Source organism: Acanthochromis polyacanthus, chromosome 14 (genome assembly GCF_021347895.1).
Source record: "Acanthochromis polyacanthus isolate Apoly-LR-REF ecotype Palm Island chromosome 14, KAUST_Apoly_ChrSc, whole genome shotgun sequence".
Lineage (NCBI taxonomy): Eukaryota > Metazoa > Chordata > Actinopteri > Pomacentridae > Acanthochromis > Acanthochromis polyacanthus.
The window spans coordinates 26,924,331-26,951,747 of record NC_067126.1 but is presented as its reverse complement, the minus strand read 5'-3'; the positions used below and the strand labels follow the sequence as shown (position 1 = coordinate 26,951,747).

Here is a 27,417-nt window from a genome sequence, read left to right as displayed (position 1 = left end):
ATGCCTTTATATATGTGGAAAACTAAAAGTTTGGATGAAGGTATAAGTTTCTAGCATCCTCTGAACACATGAAAAGTGAAGAAAAACACAAGGAGTCGGTTTTAGATCTAAAAGGTGTATCTTAAAAAGCAGCAGTGTTAAGGTTAAGTCATCTGTGAGACCATAAGACACTTCTTAGTAGCTCTTAAGTACAGAGTGTCTGCATCTTTCCACTCTGCACACTCAGAAATGTGACAGCAGTCAGTGACCTCGCTGCATTTATTTCCCCTGACAGCACTCCTTTTATACAGCAGTCACAATGGAAACTGCTTGTTTCTGAATTAAGGTGTCTTGTAGCTTTATTTATGAATCCCCTGTGAGTTGTACAGTTCCTGCTGCAGACTCGACCAGACTCGCTCTCCTTATGTATGTATTCACAGGTTAATATGCAGCACTACTGTAAAAATGAGAGATGGCACGTTTCATTTTTCATTAGATACAGTTAACTGTGCCAGATACGAGCTGAATTGATTTAACTTTCAATGTCTAGAAACTAAAACGGACAATTTCTTAAAATAAGTGCAAAAGTTTGTACTAACTATCTTTGGCATATTTATATTTCCAATCAGGCTGAATCAAGACGTTTCATATCAATCTGTCTAACGGTGTTTTATGACACATATTTTCATTAAGTCAATCACCTTCTGGCTTTTCAGGACACTAATTCCTGGCACCTTGATGAACACTGTGTATAATACGAGGAACAGAATTTGACAGGTGTTCTGTTTGATACGGTGTTTCTGTTTTATTAAGATATTTCACATCAGTCATCCCAACCAGGTCAGACTCTTGACAGGCTGATGTTCTTCTTTGTGTGACACTTTGTCAAAGCAGCAACGGCAACAACAAAACCTCAACAAATATGAAAAATTAAATATCAAAATCAAGGAAGGGGGAAATAGCAGACCACAGATCCATTTGCTGTCAAAAATCTTCACATATCTCCTGACTTTAGATCATAAATCAAAGAAGTTGCACACAGTAAAGTAGATCGACTCAATATATTAGCTCTCAAATAAATAGGCTGTTGTGAAACTTTAAATATATTACTGTTTGGACTACAGCTACATGAAATTAAATAAAACATTTTTCATAAGTCAGTGACAGGCAGTTCAAAAGAAGACACACAGGCATCAGCGCTAATCCAAAAAATCACACACACACACACGACTAAATAAATGCAGATGTACATATAGAACACTTCATTTCAGCAACAGGGAAATTTCCACTTTGTCATGGAAGAAAACAAAGGACAGCATCAAGGACAGTGTTGCTAATGCCTGCTTTCAGAAAGGCACAGAGCTGATCTTTATGAGCACTCTAGTGCTGACGGATTAAATTAGATCGGGTCTGTCTGGTTAATATACTTTTAGCATTCGTATAGAAATCGGGGCGCTGCCAAGATTCACTGCATTTAAATGTCAGGACTGGCAGCTGCAGCATCAAGCCAGCAGTTCATAGGCAGTTAATGAAAACCTTTTATCCTCACAGTTTCACCTTCAAGCAAGGCGAAATAATGGCTGGGCTGCTCTTTGACATTTCTGTATTTTCTTTAAATTGAATTTCCTGGGACATGGTGGGATTAAAATAGCACAGAGAAACATTTCTGTTCAAGTAAATAAGAAAAAAAATTACACAATCGGCAATATAAGAGCTGCAAAAAGGGATGTCTATACAAAGGAGACAGACATTTGCTGCTAACAATTACTCATGTTCTACAGCAAAATTGAGATGGGGTGGTTTAGCTGATGTATAATGAGAACTGGAAGTCAAGGAAATAGTTTTCATGCATCAGCAGCTGCTTCATGCAGGATGAAGGAAGTTTTTTATTGTTTTCTGTTGAGTAATATTCTCTAAATGTTACACTGGATTCATTGCTGTCAGACAAATATCACATTTTCATTAGCTGTGGTCATAAAGGAGCCTTAGTCAGCGTAGAGTTGACTCTCTCAAAGTGAACTTTAAATTATGTCATAGGTCTTTGTGATTTATTCATCTGCGCTATGCAGTTTGGGCTGATTTTGGTCAAACAGGAGCTGAGATTGAGGCTTGTTTTGACACGTTTCTCCCTTTGGCGTCTGTTGCAGAACCAGACTCTGACCACCTCCTTCTCAAGATGGAGGCCTTTGGCGATCCGGGCTATTTCCTGAGAGGACGGCTTACTTTTCTCCACAAAGCTGCGCTCCAGGGCCTCCTTAGCTCCGAGGCTACGGTGTTAAACAAGAGGTAGAGAACAAAGGAAAACCATGTCAGACTCAAGTTACTGAACAGTGCGTTGTTTCATGTTCAGTACTTAAGGTACACACCTGATGGTTGTTCTCCGTTTTCTCTTCCGCTCATTCATTCCTATTTTATCATTGTACAAGGCTGCAGGAAAGTCAAAGAACACGTTACATGAGCATAACTTTTTTAGTAAAGACATAAAGATATAACTTTAAAGCACTAAGGTGATAAAGTGACTTACTTATTAGCTGACTGCTAAGCTAATCTGAACTCCAGGGCATTTAATGTTTCATTTATTGCCAAATGAAGTTTCATCATGTAATTGTGACTTCCACAATGTTTTCTTAAACTTTCTGATTCCTAACTACAGGTTTTGATCCACTTCAAGGTGACACAGCATTAATCTGGTGATCACGAGGCGATTAAAAGAAGATTAAAAGATTATGAGGAAGTGGAAACTTTTGCCGCATACACATGCATTTATTTAACTTTTTTCTTTGAATGTTAGTTGAATTCAAGACAGTTTTATCTTTTCAGACCTCTAAAAATAATTCAAATGAAGCAATGTGAGAAGAAAAAATCTCTCCCGGGTGGAACGGCTCACAGAGTCAAGTACAAGTCATGTCCAAGTCACTTTCAGATCTTCATAATCATGCAAGAAAAGCACGAGTTTGATACCGATTTGTTTATTTATTTATTTTCTGAAAGATACAGATACTCTCACACAAAATCAAAGGTGCAGGTTTGGATAAAGATCACACTTAAATAAACACTCTAAATGGGGGTTGATGGAGTGGAGTGGATGCGTGTGACTCACCACCAGCCAGCTCAGCCTCGTCAAGCCATTTAGCCAGAATGGCCTTGAGTTTGCAGGCGTTCTTAAAGCTCAGCTGCAAATTTTCAAAGCGGCAGATCGTGGTCTGGCTGAACTCTGAGCCGTGCACCGCAGCAAGAGCCTCGCCTACATTTGTCTGAGTGTAGCCTGCAGGTCAAAATGAAGCAGAAATAGAAATACTTTATAGAACACACACAAACACAGGAGCTGCGAGGTGGGTACAAGCTCAAAACCATGTGTGGTAAAAGGGTATCTCAAGGGTGCAGTTGGACAGCGAGATGGTTTCAAGTTATTTTTATAAAGTGATCGTACTCACCGAGTTTGATCCTCCGGATTTTGAAGTCGTTTGCAAACATCTCGAGCTCTCGTATCTGTGGGGAATCCATGGTCGGGGCATCCTCTGGGTCCCGCATGTTCTTCCTATGGGCGTCACTTTTCATCTCTGCGCTGGGGCCCCCAGGGGCCTCATCAGTTGTTAGGAGGGCCGAGGGCAATGACGAGAAACCGTGGCTTAACGCACAAGAACCACTACTTAATCCATGATCTGGAAACTTGTACAAGCAAGGCGTGAGAGACCCTAGAGAGAGAATGAGAGCAGGAGATGGCAGAAAGAGGGAAAATTGTTGGTGAGGGCCCTCAGACCAGCAGACATGTTGTGAAATCTGCAGGGCCACTATTCCCACATGTGTCCTTAGAGCCTTTATTTGAACAGAAAAAAATGTCCCCATGGAAAACACAAAAACTGGTGTGATCAAGGACTGCTGGAACCTAGAAACTAATGTTTCAGTTTTCTGTTTCTCATTTTACTAAAAAGAAAACCTATTGTGTTTTAAGATAAATGTAACAGAGTGACAGTTTATGTCCTCCTTTGAAACGAGGGTGAAACCAGATCATTCATTCATTTTCTTCAGTTTTGTGAAACACTACGTGGACTATGAACAGAGAACACTATCGACAGGCACACAGTGACGAATGCTGTTGTGTTTGTTCAGATTTATGTAGTATAGAATCTTTTCCCCCCTCTGCCAGGGTGATGTTATGACACCTAAGCCATCCTCATGTACTGATAAAAAAAATGGTGAGATGAATTTGAAAAAGCTAGAATGTGACATGAGTGCTCAAATAATTTGAATGCGTTTTTAGATGGGTGCTGAATAGGCATTCTCTCCCCGTCACTTAATACTGTTTATCGCAGCTTATCTATAATTTATCAAAGCCTCTTCCTTTCACAAAATCCTCTCATTCTTGGCTTCAGTGTTGCAGCACAAAGCCGAGTTCTCTTCTTCTACTTGTGTGAAAGGGTTTCTATTCAGCACGAAATGAACATATGAAAACCAGTTTGTATTACAGTTCTTGTGCAACGCGCGCCCTCTATAACCTTGATTTTCCAGATTGTTCATAATTTCTACAGGTGGCTGTTAATGTTAAGTGGGTAGACGGAGTAGAGCTGGTGGCTCCTGCTGCCAGTCACCAACAACAGACCCGTGACATGTGACTGCCAGAGCACCGTATGGGCGGATGACTAATTGTAATGTGAAGTGTGATGCTATCCTTTGCATCACCGCTCCGCACAGCTGCAATGGAAAATAAAAACAATGGCGCTGATTAACTGTGCAAAGAAATATGCCAAGTAATCTATCAATAGTCATTATATAAGATCAGACATTAGAAACAAATCTGTCATGAGAAACCAACAACCTGTCCAATGCGGTCATTGCCATTGTGAGGTTTTTTTCATACTATCACACCTTATTTCTGAAACAGTACCTATAATGACCAAGGCAACACTCCCCTCTTGTGTTTAAGGGGTTGTAGTGCAAACTATTGTTCGAGAGCGAAAGCTGCATTCAGAGATCCAGTGTTGATTAACTGGATTGTCATTGTGTTACACTTAGATTTTTTGAAGTATTTCGCAGAGATACTAAACAGGAAAAAGTTTCTTTAGCATCCATTGGGTACCTTTTGTAAAAATTAAAGAAGCCTTGCAATAAATCCTCCTTTTTTGCTGAAACAGCTTCAGAGGGTGGAGAGAGAGACATTGATTTACATTTATCGACATTTTGGATGTTTTGTTTATACGCTTCTTACCCGAAGCTGTCAAATATTTTGTCAACACCATTAATATTACTGACTGTAGACTAAGTGGTAGAGTGACACAGAAGCTCAACATTTAAACAGGTTTTATTTCCCAACAAGGCTTCCCTGGTTGAACCATTCATCGACTTTGCTTACAGCAGTGATTTCTATGTATTTTCTGCACATCCAGTTAGGATGAGCTGCAGCCCAACAGCTGCTTCCCTCATTTAAGCTGAGCTCATGCAGCACATACTGACATCTTTGCTACTGAACCCAAAATGACACACTGGAACAAAAGCTTCTACAGAAACCTTGATCTAACTAAATGTTGCCTGAGAACAGCGATAGTTGAGCCATTTTGGACTGCGGCGCTGCAGCTGGAATACAGAATATTGACAGAAATGCTAAATGCAACAACAGGCTGGGCTTCCAAAAGCAGAGAGGAGAAAAGCAAGCTATGATTGAACCGTTGCATTGTTCCGCTGAATCTATATGCAGGCTGGAGAGTAATGTGACAGAGTCTAAACCCAAATGCATCAGTGAATTTCTCTTGCGTTGGAGGTGTCAGGAAAAGGTTGAAGTTCCTCTCTCTCTTGAAATTGCTTCTTAAGGCTCCAGCTCCAGCGTGTGTCTGCCTTTGTTGGTTAGCTTTCAAAGCCGTATCCATGGAGCTTAATTGGTAGATGCCTCTTAAACTGCTGTCAGCTGCGATATCGCTCTTAAAATCAACAACAGAAAAGTGAGCAGTCTGTGCTCGGCACGCCTGCACCTTCAAGCTGTTTACTATCGGTGAGAAGGGATTTGCGGCAAAGTCTTTACCCCTGAGAGCAACAACAGCTCTTGGATGATTCAGCTGGATGCATCCCGCTCTCCCCACTGTGCTGGCGAAAGAGAGGAGGCCTTTCCTCATCTCTACCTGATGCCTGCACTCATGTTCCCAGGGGAGTGCACATACAGCTATGCTGCAGTGAACACTGCTATGGAGACCGACTGGGCAGCGAGCCCCGTTCGTAACACATGTGGGCTTACTGGCTTTGTGAAAACACCTCAGACGCCTCTGTGTGCATGGACATGGACTGTCCAGCTGCTACACATGTGCAGTGTCCAGAGAGCATAGCAACATCAACAGCTTTACGCCGAGCAAAGACAGAAAGTAAACAAACTGACAAACACGCTGATTTGATACTGTAAGCTGCAATCAGAGCATTTCCCCCACTGATCATGATGAAATCACAGCATTGACTTTTTATGAAGTGTAAAGTTTTCATGCCCAAGGTCTTAGGAAGTGGCAGTCTGTCAACACATTAACAGATTGGGATCAACATGTATTTGGAGCTGTATGTCTGCAACTTTATGCACATAATCACCTTCATTTAAGCTCTGTTTTGGTGTGAAATCAACTGCTTAGTAACATTTCCTGCACCTTAAGCTGTTAAATTTGCTAGGGTACTGTAAGTGTTGCCTTCTGCAGCTTAAATAAAAGGTTGATGAAGTAAAATAAACCAAATGAGGGGAACCACGGACGAAATAATTCACTGTGGATTCGTAAGGCGACACCTTTCACACTACATTAAGTCACTTGATCCATTGTTAACATAAAAATAGATTAGTGCAGCTTTATAAAAATGAAAAGAGAACATTTTCTCTCTCAGGAGTAAAGCACTGTCTAGTGATATTAACTCTATTTCTGCCCTTTCATCTTAAATATCCTTGTCCTTACGGCAGTTGCTGACCGCCTTGAACACGTCTCATTTTGTGATTCATCAGAGCTGATTTCTTCTTTTTTAATTTTTCTGAAGTGGTTTGTCACTGTTGTAGATGTTCCCTTTTTTCAAGCAAAAGCAGCACCCTTTGGTCCTAAACATTCATCAACCCACATTCCTTTTCCCATCCTGAGGTTTGTAGACAAAAGCTGCACATTTTTCTCAAACAGGATGACTGATGGTTACATTTGTGGTCCCTTCAGTCTGCAGTTTGATCACTTAGCTATGGAGAAACTGGGATCATTAACGTGACAAATTACCTCCTGGTGGTAATAAGAGTGGACACTTGTTCCATTTAATGCTAATGTATTTCAACCCAGCCTTTGACATCATAGATGATACAGTTTCATAAGGCCATTTGCAGGAAGGGAGTCGATTAAAATCCTACTTTTATACAAGCCTGTCTCTACAGAGAAATTGTTTTACTTCCTCTGCAAACGTTAATAGTTCTGTGTCACCCGGGTACATTTTAGGTTTTATTCTTTTTGATCTGTATTTGCTCCCACTTGGTTATATCATACGAAATTGTTCAGTCATTCTTTCTCTAACAAAGAAATGCATTGTGAGTTAAATTCTTTTTTATCTGCCTCAGACCTTGAAGTGTTGTTTACGTCTCTATTCTTTTTTATGTTTCATTATTTTACATTTTTCTAAAGAATCAGTATGTAGGCTGCACTACACTGTCTGACAATCTACCTGTTGGAGAAGCGCAAACACGAATTGCAGTGTTATCACATTCTAAAGGATGTCTCCTGCTTAAACTGCTAAGCGCTGAAAAATCCTTTTACTGTACAGCTTCAACATGAAAAGCTGCAAGTGAAGAAAGGCTATAGTATCACTATGAGTTGAGGTAAGGCTCAGTTTTTAAATGAGCCTCTTTGGAATGTTGACCGTCAGAAATTACTGCCAATCCTGACAGTTTCCAGCAGTCTAACTCCTCCTGACAAGAGTCCAGGCAAATGGCAACTCATGTTTGACAGTATGTGTTTAACAAGTGCGCTTAAGTGCTTGAGCGAGGTAATGAAGGCCGAAATTGATTTTAACTGTTAGCAGATTTGAAATTAAATGGAAAATAAACACATTTTCTGCTCAATTTACTGGATTTGACGTCAGGCCAGGAGAGGGGATGAGCGTGTGTGCGTGTCGGTGTGTGTGTGGAGAGTGTGTGTGCTTCTTATCTTTACCTTGCAGTGGGTTTGCACCACTCACCATGTTGGGGTGAGGGACGCCACAGGTCTGCAGGATACGAGTCTGAGAGATGCTGGCAGAGAGCATCTCCTGTGCTGCAGACAGAAAAGCAAAGAGAGAGAGAGACAGAGAGAGGCCGTTAGTAGCAAAAATCATCATTACTATAGAGCGTAATTGTCTGCAGAATAATCATCATCAAAGCCGATACGATATCCTTCACTGGTGAGCATTACAGTAATCAGCATGAGTTGTACTTTCAAGTGTGATTCTTCAAAAAGAGATCTGATAGGCTGCTTGAAACCCAAACAAAAGGCTGACTGTACTCGTGTAGCGACACATGACACGCTGGGAATCTGTCATCGGTGAGCCAGACATGTCCTTTCTGCATGCTACATTTGAGACATTACTTTTAGTATGGCCACTGTGAGCAGACAATGCCCACACATGCCTGAAAGTAGATCTGGCCACACCAGAATGTATGCTTGACACTTAGTTTTATCCCTTCAAAAGCAGGCAAAGCTCAAACTGACTGTGGTCATCCTCATCCTCATAATCTACAGCACGTTATTATCAGATCAATACCATTACCCTCTCCATGAATCATCATCGGCTTCTTTATTTATTGCTAGCGTTGCAATTGTTGCTAAGTAACGTTTTCATCAGGAATGACCTCAGTAATTTATTACACTAAAGTTATCATTATGTCACTAAAATGGAATTCCTTAGAGTCACTGATTCAAGGCTACAGCTGATTCTTCTATTTGACAAACAACCCCAAACCAAAAGATTTTGCTGAATATATTGATATAAATGAGAGATATATATGATGATATAAATATAATAAAAACAAATACCATTTCCATTTGCCAGCTGGTGCTTGATATTGATTTTGTTGATCGACTAACCAATAAACCAGCCGTTTGTGTCGCAACCAGATTCATCAAATTCCTCCGCCGCCTCCTCCACTCACCTGCCATCATGCCATAGGTGGCCTGCTGGTTGCTGTAGTGACAGGGGGTGACTGGGTAATGTAGGCTCGGGGGGGCGTTGCCAAGGGCGTTGCTGAGTGAGGAAGGGGACAGATGCATGTGGGGACGCTTGGAGGTCTGACCCAGGGACAGGCCAGATGATACTGATGGAGACAAACGTGGTTACAATCTGAGCTGAGAGAAAAAACTGGAGAGATGATAAAGGCAGAATCTGATCTGAGTGCAGCTATAGCTCTAAATACAATACATGCAAGATGGAATTTTGTAAATGATTGTATTGTCATCACCCATCAAAGTCAGAATCCAGTTCAAGATTGTTTTTAACATTGCTTATGTTTAATAGCTACTACAGTCATATAAAACCTGTAGGGATACGAGCTCCTCTGAGCAGCTTTTGTTGGCTCAAGACAAAGGGAGGCTGATTTTATGAGGTTGTGGCTGATAAGCTGTGAAACTCTCTTCCACTTCATTTATGATCACTGAAGTCACTTTTATAAATCAGCTCGAGACACATACACTACTGTTCAAAAGTTTGGGGTCATTTAGAAATGTCTTTTTGAAAGAAAAGCATTTTTTTTCTAATGAAGATAACATTAAATTCATCAAAAATACAGTCTAGACATTGTTAATGTGGTAAATGGAAACGGATGATTTTTAATGAAATATCTACATAGGGGTACAGAGGAACATTTCCAGCAACCGTCACTCCTGTGTTCTAATGCTACATTGTGTTAGCTAATCGTGATGAAAGGCTAATTGATGATTAGAAAACCCTTGTGCAGTTATGTTAGCACATGAATAAAAGTGTGAGTTTTCATGGAAAACATGAAATTGTCGAGGTGACCCCAAACTTTTGAACGGTAGTGTCTGTTCATACTTGCTTTCGCTTTTGTCTATCCTCATGTTCTCTCTGATTGTCTGCATTTATTGTTTGTTGCTCTGTCTCTTTCTTGCTTTTCTTGTGAAGCACATTGTGACATCTGCCCTTGAAAGATTATATGGGCTATATAGGCAAACTTACTATTATATTCTCAACACAAAACTGCTGATAGCTGCTATGTGTTGCCATATGATACAATAATATCTATCATTTAGACTTAATCACATGTGAGCTCTTTTAATTGGAAACCCCATTTACAAGAATAACGTCCATGTTCTCACACACAATCAACCTTTACACCTAAAACCCTGATTTTCCTCTTCAGATCAGAAATAAATAAAGTAAATTGTTTTGCTTCTGAAAACATCTATACTCTGAACTAGACATTGAAATGTCATTTACTCTGGAAGATAGATAATAGTAGAGCTTCAAACTGCTGCATTTGACAGATATCACACCTCACACAACCTTTTAAAAGCTGGATGTGACGTTACTTTATTAGAGCAAACCAAGGCACAGCTTTGACAATCGCCTTTCCTTAAAACTACTGCTTTGCTAAGCGTATTATTATAATGTCAGCATAGTATCCCCTGCTTATTACACACATATCAATGTATTTATCTCTTTATGCAGTGTGATGTTCACTTCAAATGCCTGCTGGTGTTGTTAAGATACCCTCTGAGTTGGTACAGTCCCACTGACAAGCCGTCTTCAACATCAACAAAACCACTGTACCATTGAGGACAATGGTGCCATAATTATACTTATTTAATTATTACACATTTCACAAGCTTTATCAACCATATTTAATGTCAATCATGGATTCACAAGAAGACAGGTCCATAAGTACAATGCCAGAACTGCAGCACAGTCTCTGAGAAAAAAAAGAAAAAAAAACCTCTCTACAAGCTATGTTTACCCTGCTGCTATAGAAATGCATTGTATGAATAATGTTCTGCGTGATCTAATCCTGTTGATCCTAAGCTATAACAATCAGCAGGCACTAAACCCCCCCAGGAAGTTTTCTGCACAATGCTCCATCATGAAAAAGACCTTGGGGAGTTTGTCATACCGATAACATACCCTCAAATTATCCACTGAGTAGAGACAGCTGGGCCAAACTAGCTGATTAGATACATTTACATAATTTGGATTGGATTTGAATAAATGTATTTTTCAATTCAATTTACTCTCCCTATTGGCTGAGGAGGCAACATGCCTTCATAAGTGTGTGCCAGTGCAATGACCGAGCCCTGTTGGATCAATTAAAGCTCTATAGGAGCAACTGACCCTACATTTATGTATGTGTATAATCAATAGTAGGTAAATCCCTCCAGAGTGCGTTCATGTGCACAGCAAGAAATGGCAGAATGCCAATATCTTTTTCTGAAGTGGAAGATGGAAGCAAGCGTTTGAGGCCTGTCTTCCTGCAGCTGGGATTTAGCATCACAGCAACATTATGAGGATTATGGTTCACATTATTAAGAAGTTTCCACTTGCCACTTACTTTACAAAAGACAAAGCCATTTTTGCAGAACAAACAAGCAGCAAAAAGAAGCGATTAGACAAAAGGAAAACTGTTTAACAAGATAGACGAACATTCAGAGCTCACTTTACCTGCAGAGACCATGCTGTGAGCGTGGGAGGTGGTTGGCAGGCAGTCACTGGTGGAGCCATGGTGCATGAGAATTGGCAAAGGCGAATCTCCTGTCAGTGAGGTGAAAGAGTCAGCACCAAACGCCTGACATGCCATGTTTTTCCTGGACTGTCTAGAATGGTCCCAATGGGATATTGAAGTTTTGATGTGGTCCCTTAACCGGCTTTTTGTCTTCACCTCCCCTTCTCTTGATTTATTTCCTCTTGCCTTCCATTGCTGCTGTGCCTGTTGCTTCCTTTGTCTCCTCTAATCTCACCCTCTTTAAATCTGCTTCCTTGCCTTCCTTTCTTCTGACTTTGTTATGTCTACTTTGTCTTGCCTTATGTCTTTTGTCTCGTCTTCTTTGGCCTTCTCTTGTTCTGCTTTGTCTTTTTCTTTCCTGGCTGCGTCTAGCCTCCTTTCACCCCGTGTATCGTCTTCTTGTCTTGTCCTTTTCTCTCTGGCTCAGTCAAGCATACTTCCCCCTTTTAGTCACTTGGGAATGTGCAGGTAGAAAACTGTGATGTTACTTTTTTGCTCACAGAGAAATGCATGTCAGCGCTTCAGCCAGAACTCTTCACAGATTTAGGCACAGCTCTGCTCTGAATCGAGACTCTAGTAGATGAATTGTGAGGAGCTTCAGGTTCAAGATAGAATCGCTGCTACACCTGCTGAACTGTGGGTCTCAGCTACACAGATTTCTCTCATTAAGGCCTCTACAGAGCCTGTCCCTGTCTTTTTCACTATTACAGATGGAGGCAAGCCAATGTCTGTCACACCCTCAGCATTTTTCTGCCCTTGTCTACTGCAGGTATTTATATCCCACCCACCTACGACCAACCACCCCCTCTTGACCTATGAGATCCCCTATTTCCTTTCAAGCCACTCACCCCCCTCCACCTACCAATTCCACGTCGGTGCTGTAATTGCTTGTGTTTGTACTTACCTGTGTTCTTCTCATCTCGTTTCCAAATCCAGGATTAGGGTACAGAGCGGCTGAGAAACCCGATCCCCTCCTCTCTTCTCGCTCTCTCGCTCCGTCTCTCTCCCTGATTACAGGATTGTGTAGAAGCAATGGGAAAGTGTTGTGAACTCTCAAAATGCTCATTAAAATGACAGAAACTTTTGTGTGATAATGGGTGGTGTACTTCAACACCGAGCGTTGATGCAAATTCTCTCAAACCAATTGTCTTTTCATTTTGCGTGAGTGTCCCATCAACTAAACCCTTGGAAAATGGTAAGTCGGTAAAACATGCTCTTCTTCTACCACAGACGTCAAATTGCCCTGCAGGAGCTTTCAGCTTCAAATTGTGTGTTTTTTTGGGGGGGGATGGGTTGAACTATGTTGACCTATTTGCTGCTGTCTGCTCAGAACTAAAAGCTCTTCAGAGTGAAAACCTTAGAGTGAGCGGACGAAAAGGTTACTATTGTTTCAGTATGGTGTCCATATTGTGTTGGATGCAGAGTGCTCCAGGAAAAGACAACACGTCTCATCAGGGTGGATAAAGGTTAATCTGGAGAGCGTGGCCGCCATGTGCACTCTGTTGTGTCTGTTTGTATTTGTGTTTATCCTCAGCTCTGCTCCACTATTGTTGATGTAGGTGGGCAGCAGGTGGAAAATAGCTTGTGGGTGGCAGGCACGATTCAGCTTGCTTAAGCACAGTGTATATTTGGACCGGGTGCACCTAGTCCTGCTGACAATGTCCTGCCTCAAAGTGCATTCGAAGCTTAAATTCAGTGACTCGTTGACACACAAGTTAACAGCTAAAAACTCTCTGTGTTTTCCACTTACAGGTTATTGTAAGAAATTATCTGCTTATTCTGATTTGATTGCTACATTTGTGAGCATTAAAATCCTAATTTAGACCCAAAGGTTGATGAACCGCGTTAAATGTCAATCTTAAATCAGCACAACAGTCTCAGCACAGATAATGAAAGTCTCTGTGACAAATAGCCACACAAATTAAAACAGACTTTGACAAATCTCATTCCACCAGTTTAGCTTGGAAATAAACAGAAACCGAATCCACAGTATTACAAGGACAACTAAACGTAACAATGTGGGACAACAAGGAAAAAAAAGTCTCACGACACCAGTATTATATTTAAAATATTTTTTCTCTTGTCTTTCATTTCAGCCAACAACTCCCACTCAGGCTGAAGACCATCTTCCCAGTCGGTGAATGGTGGATTATTTTTGCACACACAGACTGAACCACCTCTGTTTTACAGCAATCTGTGTGCTCCTGTGAAAAGAAAAATAAATCAGAGAATTTAGACTTTCCAGGACAAAGATCAGACTGATAAGTCTTTGTTTTTGCTAAGTAATAAGGAATAGTGAAAAAGAGTGAGCAGTAATGGGCCTGACCTGTCCTGTCTCTGTGTGGGTGAACAGTAAATGCAGCCACAACACACACTGCTGTTTAAGAAAGTGCATCGTCCCTTAAAATTGTAGCTGTTGTGTGATTATAAACATGGCAATATCTTTTACAGATTGCATCAGAAATGATTGACACACACAGGTTGGGATGTCATATTGCATCAGCCGTTTACTTTCACCTACAAAGCTCTGCAAAAGTTTCAATTGTTCCGTGATGAGGTATGGTGAACTTGTTGTGCATTTCTTGCTATTTAATAGACCGTGGGTGACATGAACATTTACTTTATATTTCTCTGATGCTTGTCATTAACGTAATATACCATCATCACAAATGTAGAAATATGGAATTTTTGGGTGATAAGCTTTCTCTGAAAACCAGAAAGTAAGATATGATTAGACTAATTATTACCTTCACTATTTTTGTTGTTGTTGTTTTTTGATCAGACGGAGTCAGTGTTTGTCTCTGATATGAATCCATTTGTCTGAAAGTGGCATCTGACAAGCATATCTAAATATTTTATTGTTATCATTGGAAATATTATTTTCACTTTTAGTGGAGATTGCTGTTGTCCCTTGATATTTTCTGTTTCAGAAGAAAGTTCACAAAAACACAATTTGCATACATGTACTTGAAACACCTAATATTTTAAAATACTAAGAACTGAGAGCTCAGACAGCTTCGATTAAAACCTGGGTAGACTGAATGTGTTTTTAGACGAGTTAAAAGAATAGTCAAAGAATAAGGGAGCGAAAAAGCAAAGCTTTCCCATGGATAGGCAACTACACACACACACACATGCACGCACTACACACACACACACACACACACACACACACATGTTTGTACTTCTATCTTAGTGAGGACATCCATAGGCGTAATGCATTTCCTAGAGCCTTACCCTAACCTTAACCATCACAACTGATTGCCTAACCCTAATCCTTACCCTAACCCTAACCAAACCTCAATTCATACCTGTTCTCTAAAAACAAGTCTTCACCCTCAAACATGGCTGTTTCAAAGCGAGGACCGGCCAAAATGTCCTCACTTTGTAAAAATGTCCTCACTTTGATAGTTAAATGCAGAAAATGGTCCTCACCATGTAGCAAGTACAAGAACACACACACACACACACACACACACACACACACACACACACACACACACACACACACACACACACATGCACATGAGGAGCCTGAACTTAATTAGTGAAGAGACCATGAGTCAAAGGGGTTGTCTTAAAGCACCTGTCTGATCCCCCTCCTTCCCCTTCACACACACAGACACACACACACATTTGTGTATCTTTGACTTCAGAGGACATTGTATTGACTTACATTAATTTCCCGGAGTTTGACTCTGATCTTACCTGTACTATTCATTTCCTAACCCTACAACCTAAATCTCACTTTAATCAAAATCTAATCTCACGGAACCTAAAAGCACGACTTCACCTTTAAACCTAATGATTTAGGTTTTGTGGGTACTTGTTTGTTTGCCTCCATGTGGAAGTTAAGTCACCACCGTGTAGGTGTGCAAACAATGTAGGTCCCCACAGCATGACTAATACCTGGACCACAGATACACACACGGTAAAATATTTCAACGTGCACGAATGGATTCTAATTCTAATCTCTTATGCAGAAGATAAAAAACACACTGTAACAACAGAAGCAGGCAAACACCGATGTATTCCCCCACCACACAAACATCCACAGACACACACACACACACACACACACACACGACAAAGACCACTGATCCATCCACGGCTGCAGTGGGAACAGGGCAAGGTGACACATTCTCACAGGTATCACATCCATACATGCAGTGTACCAGGTGTGTCTGAGCACATGAGAACAACAGATTTCACTGCAAATGAGATGAGGAGGTTTATACATATTGACTCTTTACACCACATAATATATAAATATAATATTACATCTTGTATAAAATTTGATTGTTTGCCAATTAGCAGCTCAGTAGACTTAAATGTAAATTTAGTGATATGTATATATATAGAGAGAGAGCAAAATCAGAGTGACTTGCTGTATGTCTGGTAAATATACACACAAGTTTGCATGGCCAAACAGAAAATAAGTACACACAGTACATTATCAGCCACGCAGGTAATGATTCATATTAACAGTGAAAAATTCAGTTGTGTACATTGGTGAAACAAATGATTTGAACATTTAGAGTCAATGACATTGGCATTTCGTCTGTTTTCATCAATCTACTAAATGATTTTAACAGTCATTTCACAAGTCAACTCTTATATTCCTTGAATTTACAGAGAAGTGGGTTGTTGAAAGGATTGGACACTGCATTATACAAAAAGTATGTGCAAAACTCTGGAATATCAGTTGAAGCAGCTCTAATATTTCTTTATATTTCCGGCTTTGAATGGGAGCAACTGCAAAATAAGCAATTTCCCCTCAGGGATCAATGAAGTATTTCTGATCCTGATTCTGATGATACAGTCTGAGGCGCAGTGTTCTTCCACATGCCAAAGAGCTCTCTCAACCAGCAAAGCAAAACAGGCTGCAACTTTGTGCTGCTTTCTGTTTTCTGAGGGTTTCACTTGAGAAAGCATGTGTGTATTATCTTTTAATACCACATGGTGAACTTCATTGATTGATGCTCTGCCAAATTCTTCAAATAGCCATCAGCTCCGGTGTTCTCTTTCTCCAGAACTACATAAACATTCAAGCAGCATCTTGTCAGAATATCCCCGTATTTACCAAACCAAAGCATGTCAGGGGTGAGGCGGGAGTGTAACCGAGCCGAAAATGACTTCTCGTCTTGTTTTTGAATTTCTGCACCCATTCATTATGCAGGGACTATCGCTGAGTGAGGTTTGTCAGATGCTTGAATACATCATGACAGAGATCAGCTAACCTGATGAATATCAAGCAAACCTTGTGCACCGGTCCGACCACCATCTGCCCAGAGCTGCTCCTGACTCCCAAACCGCTGCATAAACACCACCCGGAGTATCCGAGAGGGCTAATTTCATCAGCATATTCAACAAACCCCATTCGAACGGCAAAGGTTAACTGTGCATGAGGTGAAACAAGAGCGGCTTCTGAATCTGCTCGCCTCTTCCCTCGCAGATTACTATCTCCCTTCATTAAGTAAATGTCAGCTTCAAATACTGGCCAGCTAAATGACAGGATCCCTACTTTTATTCACGGCACTGTTTATGTTGTCTTCTTGGATCCTTTTTTCTCTGCACTTGTTTATGATTCACTTTTATCATTTAAGAGCTGATACATTAAATCAAGTGAGACCTCTGACATAAAAATGCAGGATAGTTCTCTCTGCATTAACAAGTTCTCATTTGCTTCAGCAGCATAAGAACAAGTGTGAAAGCTTGCAGCCATACAGAGTTATTATTCTCCCACCCCTCAGCCTGATTCAAACACGGAAAACAGCGAGCATTTTAAATTAGCAACTAACCTTTAATTCACATTGAGTCCTCTAAGTCTTATCTGTATGGAACTTTTTATACACTCTGAATGAAAGGTTCCATGCTCTGTAATAAAATTAACCAAAGTTTTTAAAAATGTCCTCGCAAAAAGACACATACAAGCACATGCATCGCTAAACACATCTAGTAACTAGAATCCACCGCAGAGACAGAGTAATGACAGCAGTGCAATAAAAAAAATAGAAGCAAAAATGATGGTAGCAACCTACTGTGAAATTCCAGCTGGGAATTCAGTTTCTGCTATTCCCCTTGAACCCAAAAGTCAGATTTCAGCCACTGAGCCTCAGCTGTGAGCTCACTCTGTCCCTGTATTCCTTCTGAAAACCAGCTCACAAACATCATTCCACTTGCTAAATATATTTATTGCACAGCGTGCTGAATGTTTAAAGAGACTTTTATTTTACAATCCATATACAATTGTGGCAGCGGGCAAGTTTCGCCCCTCGGTCTTTACATAGTCAACATGACTGCTGCTGCATGCTGCTCTTTGTCGCTCCGTTCTTGTCATTCTTCGCCGCTCTTCTTTGCAGTGCTCACAGTTTGAAGGACAAATCAGCTGAATAACAAAATGCTGCAGAGGAGATAAGGAAAACTAACAGAGAGATGACTCTGTTGAAAATCACTGACAGGAATAAAGTAGGGAGAGCAGTGACACATCGGGCCGATGATGGACCACATGATAGAATAACAATAAAGGCAAATAAAACAGAAAGTGACAGCTGTATGGGGGTGACACTGCTTTAGATTCTGGAAATATGTGAAAGTAACACTCTGCTAGCAGTGAAGTGGCATTTAAATCTCTATGAAATGTGCTGGCTGCTGTGCTCCCGCATTGTCTTACAGTGAGAAAAAGACTGTCTTAACGCATAAAGTTCAGCATTATTAGCCTCATGCGCTGTGCACCAGCAGTCCTTTAAAAACTAGCCTGCTCCTGACACACACTGCCATCTTGTCCGAAGGGCTGCAAAGCAAAAACTTTTAAATAAGTGTGTAATAAATGGGAGTCGGGAGTGTTGAGAGTGGAGCAAATGGATTGGAAGGAAAAGAATAGAAGACATAACAACATGTACAGTACATAATGTGCACATGCAGAGTAATCAGCTTCATTCAAGTCATGCCTCAGCACTGGCAAGAAAAATGTGGAAAAAAAGGAAGAAAATAGAATAAAATTTATACAGGATAGATAGATGGTAGCTAGGCAACAGTCACTAAGGCAGGGCAGTTTACTCATGTGCCCTGTAAGTGTATAAGCGTTATGAGTTTCCATTTATCCCTTCATTTGCTGAATAAAGGGATGTGCCCTGTAGGTGTCCACAAGTGAAAGTGGCTGGGGAGGGAAACCCATTTTTATCTGCACGTCGTGCTCTGTTGCTGTTATGAGTTAACCTAAAACGTGGAATACATCACTGCTGTCACTTCACACTGAAGTTCTGAACATGCTCAGACTGAGAGCACATCGACCCATATGGTAAATCATTACAGGGACTTCAAGGCTGCTCCGCCTACAGTCCTGTTGCTGTTCTTTGTCTGTTATTTCCTGACTCTAATCCAAATCACCCACAACGGACATTAAAGCGTTACATTAATTTACGCCACACTGTACTGCTCAGTATAAATGCTTGTTGAATGATAGGTTCAGTTTGGAAATGGATTTTTTTTTTGTCAGACGTAGCTTCCGCAGCACATTACTTTATGGTGGGACTCGACAATATTTCAGAATATAATGCTAAATCTATGTTCCACTAAGCTAAAATATGGTAGACTTCACGATGAATTAAATTAAGTCTGCTCATTCACCTGTAAAATTCCATTTCACCGTCCGCTTCCTTCTAGCTTTTGCCTCACATGACCACCAGGAGGCTACAACAAGCACAGAATCAGAAAATGTCAAGAAAAGAGAAAGACAGAGTGAAAAAAAGAAAGGAAAGGGGGATATACAGAGAGATACTTTGACCCTCCCCCTGGCCCAGATCTCGCTCCTGAGTCCTTTACCTTCAGCTTCAAGTTCTATTTGTTCACGGCCACAGCTGCAAATTAGCAGGGACACCATTCTCCTGTCGAGAAGAGAGGCTTATCTGCATGCAGTTTATTACACGCGCAAAGTTGATCTTACAGGGAAAATCATTATATGGGATCAGGGTATTTGTTGCTGGCAGGCTCAGGCTGAATGTATTTCAGATGATGACAGGCTCGTTGCAGTCTGACAGAAAAGCTGGTTACCGTCATATTGGGTTATTTATTTATCTGTTTTCACGCGGCCTTGTAACTTACTGACAGCTGTTCATATGCAATAAAACACAGTGTGGAATGTACAAGCGCAAGCGTTAAAGTTAAGGAGCATATTAAGGTTCAGCAATCTCCCAGGTGTGCCTATCCATCCCTGGCAGACAACAGCTCGTACGGCGGTGTATGATGCAGGTGTAAATACCTCTCAGTCTGCTGAGCTACGGAGAAATCAGTGGCTGTGTGATAAACAGCGCAGCAGGGCCGACTGTGGGACTGTGCATCCTTAACTGTTTCAAAATTTTAAGATGTTTTATAGATTATTGTGAAATTTTTTTGCTTTGAGTGACTTCTACAGCTCAGGCAGAAAAAGGGAAATTCATTCAAAGACACCAACCGAGCCATCAACTCATTTTCACAAACTTTTCCCCAGAAATGTCTTCATACTTATACGATCTGCGTTTGGTTGGATGTGTTTTTAAAGATGCATTATTATTATTTTTGTTGTTATTTTTTAGCATTATTGTTACGTTAATGTTTTAACTTGTCTGTGCAGGTTGAGAAAATTTCTCTGATTTTATTTTTTTCCCTGACAACGCTGATGTTTTGCTTCAGTGCTACCACTCTCTGCCTCTGATGACTTCTTCCACATCCATTTCCTCCTGGAGTTGCTCTCCCAAAAACAGGGCTAATAGAAAGTGAATGTTTGTTTGCTGGTCAGAAACACGACTCTTATCCCATAAGCAACTGGTACACCAACATGATGAAACAATGTTGTGTTAACAGCCTGTTCTGTTGATTTAAACCTGTAAAAACTGTATTTTTTTTGGACATTTGGGAACAGCAGAAACAAGTTGTGAACATAACGTTGACATATGATCTAAGAGGGTGCACTACGAAGCAAATCTGACGTAGCCAGGCTTGTTTTGTGTAAGCCTGTGTGACTTAGCCTAAAACCCCAATCATAGATAGTGGGTATACTGATGGGGGTAATCAGTCTTAGTTGTTTCTCTGTCGGCCTCGGTGTGTGTTCTCATTAAAGAGGGTGTTTGGCATGTCATTTGACTCTTCCTATTCACAACATGAATCAATGGTATGCCGTCAATTCACTCAAGTGGAACAGGCTGTTATAATAGACAGTTACAAAGAATGAAAATGTAGTACAGTACAAAGCAACAATGTCAGTGCAGATGATGCTAGGGAAAAATGCTGCTAGAAAATTGTAAATCGTGTCAGTTATTGTATTTATTTTACCGCTCAGTGCACTCTAAATGCTGTCGCTTATTTCTACCATGACAACTTCACATTAGAGCTCTTAAACTTCCTTCATTTAAATGTGATACTCAACTTTAGTTCACTTTACTTTTTGGGAAGTCTGACTCACTGGATGTAGGATGCACCTGTCATTCATGTGGCTTTGTCCTTCCCCTCCACTATCTGTGTGTTACTGTTTTCTTCGCTGTGGTAAACAGCCACCTCTGGAAGCAGACTGAAAATTTCAGGTTTTGTTGAGGGTTTGGAACATGCAGTAAGGCAGCTCTGCTACTTTCCCCCCTATGGATTATCATCTTAATCACAGTGCTCATCTCTCCCCATGAAAATGATCCGCTGAAATAATTCCACCTGTCTCTATTTTGAAGGAACACTGAAGCTGCATTGTTTGCTTAGCTTTAGCTTCACACACAGCAATTATGTCTGGTTTAAAGAAATGCAAATAAGTTGCAGCGTTTTTCCCTTACAGCAGAATGATAGTGTGGTGGCCAAATGAGATTAGTTTTTGTCCAAATTATTGTTATCGATTGAATACTGTCTGTGATAAACACTAATAGAATAATTAAATATCTAATCTGTGTTCTATCAGTTGCAATATTGTAATGCCAACTTGGCAGCAAATCAGTACCAAGCATAAAATATTTTTTTTTAAAAACAGACTGTTTTTGCATCACAAACTGAAAGCATGTAGGTTTGCATGGCAATGTGATGCACACAGTCACTGCATTCAATAAGACTACTAACATACAGCTCAACAGGTTTGCCGATATAAAGAAAACCCATAGCTGAGAATCCATATTGCTCATAGAGAATATTGTCAGGAACAGAACAGGTAAAAATGTGACACTTTTACCTCCAATTTAAACTTGAAACCCTGAACAGAACCTCCACTGGATCATGTTATCATTAGTGATCTGTCAGGTTAAAAGACAGCAACCTTTGTGACATTTAGGCTCAACATACCTCTCTAATCCATCAGTCCCACTTTCTAGTCCATCTCTCAGAATTCCTTTACAGACATATCTAATGGATGTCATGTTAATATTCACAAATTGTCCATCTATTCTTTTATGTCTACAGCTCTCTAAGTGAATATTCATTATGTTCCATTATGTGGCCCTAGTGGCTGTTTGGTGTAGAGCATTCAATGTACAATTCATTTTTAGAAACAGTGGTGAGAGTGAACAACAGTAAAGTTTGGGCAGCGAAACATCCATCCAACACTTATCTATAGACTGCTTAATCCTCATTAGGGTCATGGGGGGGACTGGAGTCTATCCCAGCTGACTTGGGGTGAAGGCAGGGGACACCCTGGACAGGTCACCAGTCTATCAAAGGGATACACTTATGGCATGTTTCCATCAGCACCTACTCGGCTTGACTCTACTCGGTTTGTGACATACTAGCTGGTACCAGGTACTATTTTAATACCTACTCGGCCAGGGTTCCAAGCAAGCCAAGTTGAGTTAATAATGTGATGTCTACGGAGTGCAGGCTCACTGATTGGACAGGGAGTGATGAGACTACACAGCATACATATTTTAATACCTAATAATGATAAATTGCAGCCATCACAGAGTTGTACACGGGATCAATATGCTACTAGCGAACTAGCATTAGCTTAAACCTCATACGTCGTCTGGTTCAAATCCTCTTGTCTTCAACTTAATACTGCTGTATCCCCTCCCAAACTCTCCTGTTCTCCTGAGTGTTTCAACTCGTCGCCCTCAGCTTTCTCTGACTCTCTTCTTTTACTTTGAATCTGACAAAAAGCCATAGACCGAGCAGCAGGTATGCCATCACTTCGATGTCCTCCACTGTTGTGTTGCATTTGTGTCGCAAATAATATTAAGGGACTCCTGGTCCGCCGTGCTATGACGACTCCACCCACAATGAGGTGTAATGTAATGTAATGTAATGGAAAACAACCTAAACCGAGTCAAGTAGAGTAGGTGCTAATGGAAAAGTGCAAACAAGCACTCTTACAATCACACCTATGTAGAATTTAGAATTATCAGTTAACCTCAGCATGTTTTTGGATTGTGGGAGGAAACTGGAGTACCTGGAACAACCCACGCATGCACAGGGAGAACATGTAAACTCCAAGCAGAAAAATCCCAGGCCCAGGCCAGGATGTGAACCGGGGCATGTTTTAGCTGCCAGGGAACAGTGCTAACCACCATCCACTGTGCAGCCCATCAGCAAAACAATGAGCTGAAACTCAGTTGAGTCAAGAAGAGCTGCAGATATATGTAACAGTTTTCTTCAGGTTCATCATTGCTTTTAAATTCTAGGTTTTACAGCATTTAATGCACGCTTACAGTTTAAACGTGTTTTTTTGTACCTCTAGTCCTTCAGAACCCTTTTAAATCTTTTTTAATTCCCTACAGATTCTCCAATTCAAAAGTTAATCCTCACCCAGCGCAATAACCCAAGCCAATTTCATAGTTCCTGAAAAGCTGACCTTTCTAAGATTCAAGCTTTTTTAACTGACAGTGTCAATAAAAGAACCAACCAAGGATTTAGACGAAACCAACATTAATTGAAGCAGTGGGCCTACAGACCATTCATGCCCCTGACTGTTTTGATGGTGCCATGGGGGCAGATTAAATATGAAAGGATGACACTGACAGGCACAGGGTCTGCCACTGGTACACTGATAAGCACCAGACAAGGCAGTGTAGTATAGGACAGCTCTGGGTTTAATATGCAGGCCAGGTCTTGTCTGTAGTGACAGGAAGACAGGAAGAATGAGACAGCATTACATTTCTGTGTGCCTGTGGCTCTTCTCACCTCAATTCAAAGAGCTGGAGTGATAAAAGCAACACGGCAAGCGAATTAAAGTGAACCATAATTATGCTGGTGATAACACAAATATTAGTGTAAAAATGGGCAGCACAGTAACATCTTTAAAAAACAATAGATCTTCTCTCCCGCTGTGTTTCGGTCTCTCTCCGTGTAGTAAAGACCAGAGCTCAGAGGCTCAGATCAAACGGTCGTGGTGATGAAAAGAGCAGGTCTCCGAGGGCTGATAGAGAGAGGAAGGGACGAGACATGGAGATCAGAAAGAAGGAACAAATGAAGGCTAATTTGCCCTGATGATCCGGACTATAACTAAAAAGCATCAAAGAGTGACAGCATGAACTCAAGCTCATTGGTCAGATTGTGTGATTGTACACCGATCATGTTAATGCACCACCCAGGGGCATGTACAGTATTATGCATCTTAATCCTAATCAGCCTGCCTTTGAAGATCTTTTCATATTAGTCACAGACTTACATACTCTAGTTACTCTCCATTGCGGTTGTCACCTTGAATGCCGCCTCTGCAAAACTGCATTTGAAAGTAAGTGAGCTGAATGGCTGTTATGTATTCAAGCTGTTGAAATCAAACTGTTGGATGTTTTGAGGACACGTCAAGGCCTTAATATATTCAATATAAAGCTATGCAAGTGGAATGATTAACTCCACAATTAATGTAATTTTATTATCTATTAACTTTCGCAAAATATTGTCATGAATGGGAACAAATTATCTTATGCATTTATACATGCAAAATCCAAATGTTGCTGCATATCTGGAAAACAAAAGGTCAAACCCTGACTCTGATGACACAGATAACTTTAAACTGTAACTGTAATGTTATTGTGGTAGTAGTATTAGATTTGCTCAGGGATAAAAACTGTCTGCGTTTACTGTTATTCTGACCTCTGGCATTTGCTTTTGCACTGGCGTTTTGCATGATATTTTTGTGAGACAGTATGTTGAGACAGCATGTGGACATGTGAGACAAATCACAGCCTTTATTAAAACTGTATTAATGTTTTGTCATAACAACAATGGCAAACGCAGCCCCTCCTACACACATTTGAGCACTGCATGCCAGTAAACATACAATCATCAGAAGGCAGACATTAAGGCAATGATGTGTAGCGCTTGCTCTCTTTATACTATAGAAGAGCAAGGCCCTGGGTCCTTGATAACCAAGCTGTTATATCATATCCCTTTGTCACACTAAGAGTAAATACACAATACTCAAATAATTAAAATAGCAAACATTTATATAGAACTGATTTTTTGGAAAAATAATAAAATAAAATGAAAATCAACCAATATGTCACATTCACATATACATATGAGCCCTTTATGAGTACCAAAGTAAACTAAAGCCGGCAAAAAAATAAAAGCAAAGTTCAGGCCTGATTCCAGGGGTAGGCTCCAGTCCTCCGCTCCTCTCAACATACGTCAATAGGTAGAAAGCTCCTCGCCAATGTCCGTCCTCCTGCACTTGACTCCTCTTGTCGCCCAAGAGAATAACAAAAGGCGGCTCACACGTGTAGCTAGGAAGTCCTTGCTGTGCTAGTAAGGCTAACAGCTAGCCACTGCGTTCCGTGCGTCAGTCCGACGACACAGTTCATACTACACGGACGGAAAACGGACGAGCCGACGTCGGGTGGACGGTCGGACAGTGTTCTTCTCCCCCATGTAGCCGTTACTTTTACTACAAAGCTCACCACTGTCGGCTTTGCCTTTTTCTCTTGACTTTTCGTCTGCTTTCTCCCTCGTCCGCTTTCCTCCTCGTCCGCTCTCTTCTCACTTCTTCTTCTCTCACTCCTCCCCGGACCGCTCGATCCCCCTGCTGGCCATTTCCGAAAACTACACCAGTCTTCCCAAATTAACTGCAACATAACTGTTTACACACAGAACATGTTTAACAACACTTACCAAATAAATTTACGCTGTAGAAATTAAAATAACACACAATTTGTAAACATAAATAAAACATTGAACATTTTTGAATACCTGTTCTTTCATATAAGGAACAATGAAACTTAGAGTGTTACATCCTCCCCCTTCTAAATGTGTGGATGCCCTCATTCACTTTAAACCCCGTGTTTCATTTTAAAGAACGTATCAGCTGTGGTCAAACAAACCTATTTACCTATTTTGATTACAATACCCCTATGTACTATTGTAATAGGTTGATCTCTAGCCTTACCAGGCTCATCGTAAGTGAGTCTAACCACTGGCTTCACTCGTCTTTTTGGCCTAAGTTGTGGCTCTGGAATATCTCTTACATCTGAACCACTAACTGGTTCTCCTTCACTGGCTGTCTCTGATTCAGGACCCGTCTCCTCCCCAGCATCTGAGCCCTGTTCTTGATCCTCATCCTCTCCCTGACTGTCTCTTTCCTCATCTACATACTCCTCCCTGACAGGTGCAGGCTCCTCATCATTAGAATCAGGACCATCTCCTCTGGCTCTCTTCTGTAGGAGTCTATCCAGGTAAGTTTTGTATGTTCTGTGAGGTCTCTGAACACAACATTCAACTGAAGAATTGCTTGACAAGTCCGTGTCTTCCTGTTCATGGATGGAAGGCTGCAACACTTTCCTTCGTTTTTTCTGTGTGTCTGCTCTTGTCTTAGGTTTTTGAAACAACTTGGTCTCCTCCTCCACCTTTGGCATCCTCACAAGCTGTCCAATGGGCAGGAGATGATCTCTGTGGAATGTTTTTAAGCAGCCCTTTCCACTCTCCGGTTTTATTCGGTACACTGGTAGATTTGGTAGTTTCTCCACCACTTCATAAGGGACAGCGCTCCAACGGCTCTGAAGTTTGTGCTTCCCTTTGAGGCCAAGGTTTTTGAGTAACACTCTGTCACCTGGTTCCAGTGTCTGAGGAACGACTCTTTTATCATGGGACTTTTTGTTTCTCAGATGTGTCTTGTCAGCTGCAGCAGAAGCAAGTTGGAAGGCTTTTCGCAGGTCTTCTCTCAGTTTAGCCACATACCTAAGGTGATGGCCCACACCACTTCCATCAGGCGAGGTACCGAAACAAAGATCTACTGGAAGCCTGGCTTCTCTGCCGAACATCAGAAAATACGGTGAGAATCCGGTTGCGTCACACTTGGTACTATTGTAAGCATGCACCAAGTATGGGATGTGCTGGCTCCATTGCTTCCTCTTCTCTTGACTGAGGGTGCCTAGCATAGAGAGAAGGGTTCGATTAAACCGCTCTGGCTGCGGGTCACCTTGAGGGTGATACGGGGTTGTCCGTGATTTCCGTATTCCCATCATCTTCAGCATCTCTCGGATCAGACGACTTTCAAAATCCCTCCCTTGATCTGAGTGGATTCTTGCTGGCAGACCATAATGAACGAAAAACTTCTCCACTAGGATCTTAGCTACAGTCGGAGCTTTTTGGTTCCTAGCCGGAAAGGCTTGGGCATAACGTGTAAAATGATCTGTGATCACTAACACATTAGCTATACCTTTTGAGTCCGGTTCTACTGAAAGAAAGTCTATACAGACCAAATCCATTGGTCCACTGCTCACTATCTGGTGTAATGGAGAGGCTCTCTGACCTGGAGTTTTACGTGTGATGCACTCTCCACAGTTCTTTATGTACTGTTCTATGTCTAC

General features: G+C 41.1%; 1 protein-coding gene across 1 annotated transcript; it reads right to left on the bottom strand.

Moving 5' to 3' along the window:
* Window positions 1-673: 673 nt before the first annotated feature.
* On the bottom strand, window positions 674-14,331 carry pou1f1 (POU class 1 homeobox 1). Its single transcript, XM_022203615.2, has 7 exons — window positions 11,611-14,331; window positions 9,095-9,256; window positions 8,121-8,219; window positions 3,414-3,674; window positions 3,080-3,244; window positions 2,346-2,406; window positions 674-2,246 (listed from the first exon to the last, which is right to left on the bottom strand). Exons 1-7 carry the CDS (start codon window positions 11,744-11,746, stop codon window positions 2,006-2,008), a joined length of 1,125 nt encoding a protein of 374 aa, XP_022059307.1. The 5' UTR covers window positions 11,747-14,331; the 3' UTR covers window positions 674-2,005.
* Window positions 14,332-27,417: the final 13,086 nt, after the last annotated feature.

Bases quoted from the DNA above. Each gene is read 5' to 3' on its own strand.
- pou1f1 (XM_022203615.2), bottom strand. From the start codon at position 11,746: ATGGCATGTCAGGCGTTTGGTGCTGACTCTTTCACCTCACTGACAGGA. The intron at 3,675-8,120 runs GTAAAGATAAGA...TTCTCTCTCTAG, and splicing joins TGGTGCAAACCCACTGCAAG to GGTCTCTCACGCCTTGCTTG. The intron at 3,245-3,413 runs GTGAGTACGATC...TTTGACCTGCAG, and splicing joins AATCCGGAGGATCAAACTCG to GCTACACTCAGACAAATGTA.